The sequence below is a fragment of the Chenopodium album genome, chromosome 14, assembly GCF_948465745.1.
Source record: "Chenopodium album chromosome 14, dcCheAlbu1.1, whole genome shotgun sequence".
Classification (NCBI taxonomy): Eukaryota; Viridiplantae; Streptophyta; class Magnoliopsida; order Caryophyllales; family Amaranthaceae; genus Chenopodium; species Chenopodium album.
In genome coordinates this window covers 9,943,697-9,955,557 of record NC_137847.1, presented here as the reverse complement: position 1 = coordinate 9,955,557, position 11,861 = coordinate 9,943,697, and the positions used below count along the sequence as shown (strand labels likewise).

At 37.7% G+C, this 11,861-nt stretch overlaps 1 protein-coding gene across 1 annotated transcript; it reads right to left on the bottom strand.

The window, feature by feature from the left end:
* Nucleotides 1-204: 204 nt before the first annotated feature.
* Nucleotides 205-11,723, bottom strand: LOC145577754 (uncharacterized). Its single transcript, XM_081635208.1, has 5 exons — nt 11,190-11,723; nt 11,060-11,106; nt 10,777-10,959; nt 10,644-10,658; nt 205-655 (listed from the first exon to the last, which is right to left on the bottom strand). The coding sequence occupies exons 1-5, from the start codon at nt 11,721-11,723 to the stop codon at nt 205-207; spliced, it is 1,230 nt and encodes a 409-aa protein (XP_081491334.1).
* Nucleotides 11,724-11,861: the final 138 nt, after the last annotated feature.

Here is an 11,861-nt window from a genome sequence, read left to right as displayed (position 1 = left end):
TCATAGTTATAAGTTGATGCCAAATAAGAAAGGTCACCAACATTGCAATAAAACTTGTTTAAAAATATTACACCTTATAAAATCCCATCAAAAAAGTACTTAAGTTTGTTCACACTACTTCAAAAACCAGCAAAATAAGACAGCCTACTACGATATCATGCTTCAGGGCTGAGATTGAGATAAGTCTGGAGGTTGGCTGGCCATTTAAGCTGATGACATCTCTGTTGCAGCTCCAGCAGCTCTGGACTGAGTAGCAGCTTCTTTTTCAGCCTTTGATTGATCCCTCACCCTTGGATTTTTAACAACCAATGCCTCATTTGCTTTCGATTCCTTCCCAGTTAAACCCCCTTTGCAAGTCCTAGAATTGTGGCCAAAATTTCCACAGTTGTTGCATCTCACAGTTCTTGCCCTTTTCCCTAGTTGGTCCTCACCCTCTTCCCTTCTCCTATTTCTACTAGGCCTTCCAACACGTCTCTTCATCTTGGGTGGATTAATTTGATGGGGGTGGTTATGATCAGCAGGTGGCCATTGAGTGAAATCATGAATGGGGTGTATGACATGGCTGTAGACTTGCTTGTATGTTCTTGCAGAGTAACAAGAGCTTACATAGTTGTGAGGATCAACCTTAGCATGGAGCATTGCCCTGATTGCATGTCTGCAGGGGATTCCAGACAGTTGCCAAGCTCCACATGAACATATTTTATTGTTGAGACTAAGCCCTACATGTGCTAATTGCTTTGCTAATATTTCTAACCAACTTAGAAATTTTAGGACACAAATCATCATCCTTCCAGTCTTGTGCTCTCTGATGCCTTGATGCAATTCTGACCATGCACACTCTTCTAATTGAAGGAGTTATGTCTTCGATAAGTGCAATTACTAGATATATCAAGGATCACTATTATGGAGATAATAAGTTCGTTCTTTTGGGTCGTCATTATCTGTTGCTAGACTATGATCAATGATCTTTGGGCTAGTCAAATGGTCCAAAGCCCGCTAGAATGGATCCTATGAGATCACACACAAGGGTATTGGGTTAAGCAAGTTAGAGGTCCATTTATGGGCCTCATGAACAAGTAACTAATCATGAATTGGATTGGGCTAGCATATTTAGATTAGAGTTGGGATTTGGGCTTTGTCATGGACTCTTATTTGGAGATGAGATCTATAAATAAGATCCATGCCTAGGGTTGTATGACATAACAATTGACTCAACAATTAACAGTTAATTGTGAATCAAGCAACCAGAAATCTCAAAACCCTCACTCTCTTTCTCTAACCCACGGCTCTCTCTCTCTCCTTCCCCTTGGACTCACGGCCGACCACCCCTAGTGGCGCCTGTGGTGGTTCGTGGTTGGTTCGTTGCTCGTTCTTCTCCTTAGAAGGTCAATTGAAGGGTTCAATTGCAACTAACTAGCATTAGTGGAGATCTTAATCCGTGCCCGTGGACCAAGTAGAGGCATCACGTTTGAGGTTCTTTGTCTCCCTTGTTCTTGTTCGATCACACGTGGAATTACGCTACAAAGGTATTAATTCTAATTCTTTATGTGTTATGCATGATCTTGGGATTAGGTGCTATATGAATATGATTCATGTTTTCCGCATTCGTACCTATAAACTCCTACAGTGGTATCAGTTAGCCTATGCATGTACATATATTGAATATTAGTTCTTTGATAGTCCACAATTTTAATTCAATTAGAAGGGAGAATAATTTAATTATGGGTCAATTATTATTTTAAATGTGATTTAACAATATAGAATCATTAAAAGTTGTTTAATTTGCTCCAAATTAGCCATCAAAGATCCGAATTTTTCCCCTTAATCACTCGAAAAATTCGAACCCCCCACCTTAATTTTCAAAAAATTCGAAACCCTAAACCCTAATTTGAGAAATTTGTGTTTTGGTTTTGATTTAATTCGATTGTTATGTGTTTATAGAATTTAATCTATTTGATTTCATGCTAAATTATGAATTTTTCATGATCAAATTATTTAATTTAAGAGTTAAATTAAATTGGGGATTAATTTCATGAAGAACCCTAATTTCAAGATTGAATATGATTTAATTTTGAAATTAATTGGACCACATTAAGATTAATTTAATTTTTTTTTTACAAAATTGTTTTGTTTTTATTTAAATTAAAATAAAAAAAAGTTTTAAAGCAGCGGTAACCGCGGCTAGGTGGCGCAGCCACGGCGGCTTCCGCTGCAGGTGGTCCGGAGGGAGGGCAGGAACTCGGACAGGAGCAGCGACAACAGTGCACCACAAGTGTTGCGTGTGCTGCTGCTGCTGTGCAGCTTACACCGTAAGGTGTACGGTCACCGTGGCTGGCTTCGGCTGGCCACACCACGGTGGCTGGCGCAGCTATTTAAAAAAAAAAAATTTAAAAATCAGATTTCAAAAAAAAAAAAGGGATAAGTTTTGATTTTGAAAAGATAATTAACAAAATTAAAGTTGTTATTTTTGTTAAGTTTGGATAATTATGGAGCAAAAGATTCTTTTTGGATAATGATTGATTTAAGAAGATTATCTCATAATTATTTTTGATAATAATTGATTTAAAATTATGTGATTGGCTAGAAATTAGGATAGAATCTCCTAAATTAGTTAAGATAACCATGGAAAATAAATATGATTTATCTTCCATAATTAAAATATGATTTGATTCTATCTCTTACCTTAAATAAAATATATGATATTTTATGATTGGTTAGAAATAATATATGATATTATCTAATTGCAGTAATTAATTAATTAAAAAATATGAGATATTTTGTGCCATGTTTCCTTAATTATGATCATTCGATGTTGTAGTTTAGGAAAGCATGATGAGTGGTTTATTATGTGGCACTTTATAATATATGATATTATTTATTGCTATATATAGACTAGTATGGCCCATAGATTCTAAATACGATCTGTGCATCGTTTCGTATTTTTGTAATCTAAATATGGTATGCGTATCGTTAAGTATTTTTGTAATTTTATTTTATTTTCTTTAAGTAGTAGATAGAATAGAATAATATTACAGGTTGTAGTTGATCCAAGAAGCCAATGGAGTGGAGGCCCAAAGGAATAAGATGGATGAGATCCATGAAGATTCAAGTGGGAGCATTTTTCTGCTTTATTAGTTTTCTTAGGATTAAGGGGCCATACTATGTCATGTTTTACTTATGCATTAGTAGATTATGCATGTTAGATTTATTTTATGTTGATTGATGATGCGTTAGAGTTCACTAAATAATCACAACATAATAAATCTAAGTCCCGGGAATATTGAGGTTGCTTTTCCAATTGAAAACCCGATGAAACCTTTGATATTTATGATGGGTCATGCCAAAGCTGGGTGTCATATTATATCTTGGGAAAGTTGGGGTAAATCAAGTTTTACAATTTTGATTGGTTATACTCAACAAGGTTACCTAAAGAGTTTAGAACCTTGAAGCAAGGGTAATAATTAAACATGTGATGCGTAATTATTCAACCAAGAATTACAAGAGTTGTAATCAGTAAAGAGTTTACTCACCTTGAAAATATAATGGTTGATGGTAGGGCCAAAGTCCGGTCAATTATTACACAAATAAAGGGTCTTGGAATCATTTAATTCAATAGGGATCATTTTAATATTGAATAAATGCTTTAAAGTTACCAATTTAAATTGTTTATGGTACTTTAAAATTATTAAACATAATTAATGAACTTTGCCTCGTATTGTTTTTTGTTTGTAGATGAATAACTATAATGACAACACTATTTTGCCAATGAAACTAAATTTAAGGCTGAATCTCAGAAACTTCAGGGAATGGGAGAACGAGTTGAGAAATGTTCTTATAAGCCAAAAGCTTGAATCTCGTTTATACATACCTGTTGAGGGCAAGTATACTGAAGGTTATGATCCTGAAAGGCATGCGAAAATTGTTTCGGATGCAGAGAAATTCAGGAATCTCATTTTAGAATCTATTCCAAATTGTTGGAAAAGAAGGTTCAGGCAATATGAGTTAACCAACTTTTATGAATGTCTTCGTGCCATCTGTCGAGGTGGCATTGGGGCATTAGGAAGTGGAGGAGGAAACTTCAACGACTACAATGTAAGAGAGGTCGTTAATTCGATCCCTCATATTTACTATTCCTGGACTGACAACATAAGGTATAAGGCTTACAATGTTCATTATAAGATAATGGCTAAGAACTCATGCCTGGTCAGTCAGTAAGGACCCATGTCAATGAACTGATTGATTTATTCAATCAGATGGACGTCCTTGGGAAACCGTTTGATGATGACTCCATACATGACATAATCTTGTTCTCACTCCACGATGGTTTTGATATAGTCAGGCTCACTCATAATGATGAGGGCTCGACTGTGACATTAGTCAACCTTTTACTCAACCATGCTGAGAAGTACCTGAAAAGGAGACAAAGCGAATGCTTCTATTGTGGTGATTGGCTTCGCCATACACCAGGGTGTCCCCATTATACACCAGTGAAAATAGAAGGTAAGGAGTTACTTGATGTTTTTGTTGTAGAAATTAATCTTACCTCTTCTTCAACTTGGGTATTCGATACCGGTTGTGGTGCTCACATTGTTAATAACATACAGGGCCTAGAAGGGAGTAGGGCATTAGCAAAAGGGGAAATCACACTCCGAGTAGGAAATGGAGCAATAGTTGTTGCACTTGCTATTGGAGATTATCCACTAGTAGAAAAAACGTAATGGGAAGCCCCAAATGGCAAGCGGTTTTAAAAATCCGCTTGCCATTTACCCAATTTTTTTAAAAAAAACCTCTAATATTAAATGGCAAGCGGTTTTGGCGCGAACCGCTTGCCAATATATGTAATGGCAAGCGGTTTGGGGTTGAACCGCTTGCCATTAGATATATTGGCAAGCGGTTCAACCCCAAACCGCTTGCCATTTTGAAAAAAAACCCTAAAACTAATGCTCACTACTTGCAGCCGCCCACCCTTCCCTTCATTTCCCATTCTCTCTCCTCTTTCTTTACTCTCATTTTCGCTGCTCTCTCTCTCTCTCTCTACTTCCATATCTCCCGTTCTCCCTCTCTCTTTTCTTCTCTTCCCTTTTCATCTCCGATCTTCTTCTTTGTCCTTCGTTCCTCTCTTCTTTCACAATCTCTTTTTCATTTTTCTTTCTCATCTCCACAAATTCGAACCAGGATATTTTCGAGCAAATTCGACCAAAACCCCAAGTTAAATTTCGAGCAGATTTCGAGGGCAATTTCGAGCAGATTTTGAGGGCAATTTCGAGCAAATTTCAAGTATAATTTCGAGCAACTTCGTGCATGTGTGTGGGTTCAAGTTTTTTTGGTCAAATTCGACCCTAAAAACTCTAGATCTAGAGTTTTTAGGGTCGAATTAGACCTTTAAAACCATAATTTCAAGGCAATTTGGCGTTTTCATGGCCGTAGAGCTAATTGGGGTGGAGGTCGTGGTTTCGGTGTGGGTTTTGGTGGGTGGTGATCTGGTTTTACGGGTTGATGAGGGTTTGTGGTGAGGTGGGCTACGGGTTTATGGGTGTTGGTGGTGAGGTGGGCTGGGAACTGGTGGGTGGTGGTGCGCATGGATCTGGTGAGTGGTGGTGGTGGGCTGGGATCTGATGCGCATGGATGGTGGTGATGGTGCTGGTGCGCGTGATGGTGTTGCTGGTGCTCGTGGCTGGTGGTGGAACAAGAACTTTTATTATTTTTTTTTATTTTTTTTTGAGAAATTACCTTGTATTAATTTTGTTATTTGTAATATTTTTTTTAATATTTTTTTTTTGATGAAATTGTAATATTACAACAATTTATTAATGAAAATTTTAATGTTTTTACGTATATTTTGTTTGTGAATCAATTTAAGTGAAAAAAAACCAAAAAAAAAAAAAAAAATTTATTTTTTATAGCCATAATGGGCAGCGGTTTTGGCGCCAAACCGCTGCCCTTTCTGTACAAATGACAAGCGGTTCTGAACCGCTTGCCATTTAAAAGGCTATTGGCAAGCCCCCCAAGAGCATGCGTTTCAAAACCGCTTGCCATTAGGGGGTTTGAACCGCTTGCCATTTAATTTTTTCTACTAGTGATCATTTCAGACTCCCATCTGGTCTTATTTTGGTGCTTAATAAATGTTATTATGTTCCAACTATTACCAAAAACATTATTTCAGTTCCTGTTTTAGATACTGAAGGTTTTTCTTTTGAAATAAGAGACAAATGTTGTTTTATTTCTAAAGGAAATATGTTATATGCTAACGCTAAATTAATTAATGGTTTATATGTCTTAGATTATACAACTCATGTTTACAACATAGATCATAAAAAGCAAAGAACAGATGGATCAAACCCAACTTACCTATGGCATTGTAGGCTTGGACATATTAACCAAAAGCGCATCCAGAAATTACATAAGGATGGACTCTTTTCAACATTTGATTATGAATCATTTGAAAATTGTGAGTCATGCTTGCTTGGTAAAATGACTAAGTCACCCTTTACGGGTGTAGGTGAAAGAGCAAGTGACCTTTTGGGACTCATACATACGGATGTGTGTGGACCAATGAGTTCAAAAGCTAGGGGTCAATATAGATACTTCATTACTTTTACTGATGATTTAAGTAGATTTGGTTATGTTTACTTAATGAAGCAGAAGTTGGAAGCCTTTGAAAAGTTCAAAGAATTCCAGAATGAGGTACAAAACCAACTTGGGAGAACAATTAAAGCATTACGATCTGATCGTGGTGGTGAATATTTAACCCAAGAATTTGATGAACATCTGATTAATTGTGGAATACTTTCACAGTTAACCCCTCTAGGGACACCACAGTTAAATTGTGTGTCAGAAAGGAGGAATATGACCTTACTAGATATGGTTCGGTCCATGATGAGCTTTACTGATCTTCACATATCATTCTGGGGATATGCATTAGGAGCAGCTGCGAACATACTAAACAGAAGCCCATCCAAAGCAGTTAAGAAGACACCATATGAATTATGGAATGGAAAAGTTCCAAAGTTGTCTTATCTCAAGGTTTGGGGTTGTGAAGTCTATGTAAAACGTTTACAAAGTGACAAACTCGGCCCTAAATCAGACAAATGTTTCTTTGTAGGTTATCCTAAAGAAACAAAAGGGTATTACTTCTACAATCGCAAAGATGACAAAGTGTTTGTTGCTCGCGATGGTGTCTTTCTAGAAAATGAATTCCTCTCTAGAAAGCCAAGTGGGAGTAAAGTAGTTCTCGAAGAAATTCGAGACAAGCAACAAATGGATGTGGATAACACCACATCAGAGGCGAGGGCGCATAATCATGCGTCGGAGCAAGCTAATTCGACTAGCGAGACTCCTATCGTCCCACTTGAATCTAATTCTTGCGAAAATCTTCAAAGAGTTAAAGAAAACATTTCTATTGTTGCTCCTACCCCACGTAGGTTTGCCAGAATCAGAAACAAACAGTTTGTTGAAGTTCTGTTAACTGAGGATTCTGAAATCTTCTTATTGGAGAATGAGGAACCCACAACCTACAAGCAAGCTTTGATGAGCCCCAACTCAAAAGAATGGCTTGAGGCCATGAAATCTGAAATGGAATCGATGTTTGAAAATGCTGTGTGGACCCTAGTGGACTTTCCTAATGGGGTAAAGCTTATTGGTTGCAAGTGGGTTTACAAGATTAAAACAGACAAGGATGGAAATGCCTACATCTATAAAGCAAGACTGGTTGCAAAAGGGTACAGACAGATTCATGGTATTGACTATGATGAAACCTTTTCCCCAGTAGCAATGCTTAAGTCCATTCGGATTCTTCTAGCGATTGCTGCATTTTTCGATTACGAAATTTGGCAGATTGATGTCAAAACCGCCTTCTTGAATGGGTTCTTGATGGAGGAAGTGTATATGACACAACCTGAGGGTTTTGAAGATCCAGAAAATCCTGGAAAGGTATGCAAGCTTCAGAAATCCATTTATGGATTGAAGCAAGCATCAAGGAGTTGGAACCTTTGTTTTGATGAAGCAATCAAACAGTTTGGTTTTGTCAAAAGCGAAGAGGAACCTTGTGTATACAAGAAGTTCAGTAGGAGCAGCATAGTTTTCTTAGTCTTGTATGTAGATGACATACTACTTATGGGGAACGACATACCAATGCTTGAGTCAGTCAAAGAATGGTTGAAGAGTTGTTTCTCCATGAAAGACTTGGGTGACGCCGAGTACATCTTGGGAATCAAGATCCATCGAGACAGGTCTCGAAGGATGATTGGACTGAGTCAAGAGACTTATATTGATAAGATTCTTGATAGGTTCGAGATGGAAAAATCCAAGAGAGGATTTCTCCCCATATCTCATGGCATTACGCTTAGTAAATCTCAATGTCCGATTATGCCAAACGAGATGAGACGTATGGTGATTATACCTTATGCTTCGGCAGTAGGGTTTATAATGTATGCCATGATTTGTTCAAGGCTGGATGTTTCATATGCTTTAAGCATGTGTAGCAGATTTCAGGCAAATCCAGGTGAAGCACACTAGACAGCTGGCAAGAACATCCTTAAGTACTTGAGAAGGACTAAAGGAATGTTTCTAGTATATGGCGGCAAAGATGAGTTGGTTGTCAAAGGTTATACGGATGCGAGTTTCCAAACAAACAGAGATGATTTTAAATCCCAGTCTGGATACATCTTCTGTCTGAATGGAGGAGCAGTGAGCTGGAAGAGTTCGAAGCAAAGCACTGTCGCAGACTCTACTACAGAATCAGAATATTTAGCTACTGTTAAAGCAGCTAAGGAAGCAGTTTGGATTAAGAAATTCCTTATTGAGATGGACATTGTACCAAGTGCTCAAAAAGGGATTGAGTTGTATTGTGAAAACAATGGCACCATTGCTCAATCAAAGGAGCCTAGGTCACACTTCAAATCCAAACATGTTGAGAGGAAGTATCATCTCATTCGAGAAATCGTTGGCAGAGGAGATGTCAAGAATTGCAAAGTTCATACGGATGAGAATATCGCTGATCCCCTTACTAAACCCCTTCCATTGCCTAAGCATGAGAAACATGCTAATGCAACTGGATTGAGGCTAATGATGTAATTTAAGTTGTATTTGTTTTTAGAGAAAAACTTATTACATATGTAATACATTCATTGGCAGAATTATGTTTAATCAGAAGTTTATCATTTCTCTTATTTAATTGTGGTTTCAATATTAAATAAAATGTCCAAAATAATTGTGGATTGATGGGCTCATCAGGTTAATTATTTAATGACCTGGTGAGTGAAACCCCACAGGTGAACAAAATCCATATATTATTCCAGTTCCTAGTTCGGAATCATTAAACTAGACATAAATGATTTCAATTAATGGACTAGCATGTAAGATTGATTGGATAGCTCTGTTTCATAGGCTATAGGAGCGTAGTGAAGCTCGGTCAATCACATGGATATGCATGAATGATGCATGATCGAACTATAGACCTACTTTGAAGCTCAAGTATAGAGCTTCCGGATATATTGACATGAGTGGAACATTGATTTCATTCAATGATTGATGTAACCGTGTACATTCAAACGTCTTCCCGTAACTGGAGATTATAAAGGGTGTTTCCTGGTTGCTTCATGATTTGAGTGGGAGCCTTGGTTGCCACAAGATTGGATTGAGTCTACCAATTTAATTAGGAATGTGTCTTGGCCCCTTGAAGAGGGAGAATTCAGAAAAAGCATGGCCGTGCTGAAATGGATTACATGGTAATCATTTGTTTTGTAATTCTAACTTAGTTTTCAAGAAAAGATTTGTAGATTGATATGATCACGACATGAGATGCAATCATATTATCAAATCGACACACATTGACTTAAGGAATTTGAATATTGTGCAATTGTCTCAGACAAGTGGGAGATTGAAGGAGTTATGTCTTCGATAAGTGCAATTACTAGATATATCAAGGATCACTATTATGGAGATAATAAGTTCGTTCTTTTGGGTCGTCATTATCTGTTGCTAGACTATGATCAATGATCTTTGGGCTAGTCAAATGGTCCAAAGCCCGCTAGAATGGATCCTATGAGGTCACACATAAGGGTATTGGGTTAAGCAAGTTAGAGGCCCATTTATGGGCCTCATGAACAAGTAACTAATCATGAATTGGATTGGGCTAGCATAGTTAGATTAGAGTTAGGATTTGGGCTTTGTCATGGACTCTTATTTGGAGATGAGATCTATAAATAAGATCCATGCCTAGGGTTGTATGACATAACAATTGACTCAACAATTAACAGTTGATTGTGAATCAAGCAACCAGAAATCTCAAAACCCTCACACTCTTTCTCTAACCCACGGCTCTCTCTCTCTCCTTCCCCTTGGACGCACGGCCGGCCACCCCTAGTGGCGCCTGTGGTGGTTCGTGGTTGGTCCGTTGCTCGTTCTTCTCCTTAGAAGGTCAATTGAAGGGTTCAATTGCAACTAACTAGCATTAGTGGAGGTCTTAATCCGTGCCCGTGGACCAAGTAGAGGAATCACGTTTGAGGTTCTTTGTCTCCCTTGTTCTTGTTCGATCATACGTGGAATCACGCTACAAAAGGTATTAATTCTAATTCTTTATGTGTTATGCATGATCTTGGGATTAGGTGCTATATGAATATGATTCATGTTTTCCGCATTCGTACCTATAAACTCCTACACTAATACCAATGACCAATTGCAGTCATTAGAATAAACAGTTAGGTTTCAATTACATAATGTAAGGTAAATGATAAGAAAATCACAACTTAAATACCTTCAAGCAATGTTAAGACTAACCTGCATCTGTCAGTACCTAGTGTTGAGTTGAAACTCTCAACAAAATTTGAGGTGTTTGAGTCATTGCACATATTTGGATCAAACTTATGTTTACTCCATTTTGACTGATCTCCTAAATCAGCAAACCACTTTATAACATCTTCTCCCCCTTCCTTTTGCAGCCTCTCTATTTCCTTTTTGAAGCTGTATACATTAGTGGCATTGCATGCCCTCCAGAAAAGAATATACATCAAAGGACCCGGAATGCCTTTTTGTAATCCTACTCAAGTGTCTGCAGCAATACCTTCTTTTTGCTTCAGGCCACACTTGAGACAGAGCAACATCAACACCCTAAATCATAATCATAGTGTGTTAAAATGTTACAAAATCAAAGGACAGTAAATCATAATCAAACAATAGGTTGAAATTGATACCTTCTGTCTGTCAGATATTATTGTCCACTCCTTCCCGATTGATTGCTTCACAATGTTGTGAAGATGCCAGAAAAAATAGGACCAACTTTCTTTGTCTTCTACATTGACTATTGCATAAGCTAATGAAAAAATTTCATTGTTGCGATCTACTGCAACTGCAGACAACAAGATACCTCCATAATTTCCTTTCAAATGGGCCCCATCAAATCCAATCAAAGATCTGCACCCTCCAAGAAATCCCTTCCACTGTCCAACAAAACTGATGAAAATGCTAGTGAACAAATTCACCCTAGGTATGCTCTCACTTAATGTCCAAGCAACAAAGGCCTTTGAATCAAGATTAGTGGCACATATCATATCAACATATCTAGGCAAATGAGAATAAGACTCATCATAGCCACCAAACAACTCCTCAATCACATACCTCTTCAGCCTATATAGTGATATTTGTTTTATGTAGATACCAAATCTCTGGAATAGAAGCTCATTCAATGCCTTGCTTGGAATATCTGGAGCTACCCTAATATCTTCCATCACCTTGGGAGCAGCCCATTTAACAGTGCAAATAGGATTGTAGGTCTCCAACCCCCTACAGTTGTGAACATCTGGCCAGATCTTCTTTATTGCACATGTTTTTCCATCAGACAACCACTAGTAGAAAATTATAATTGG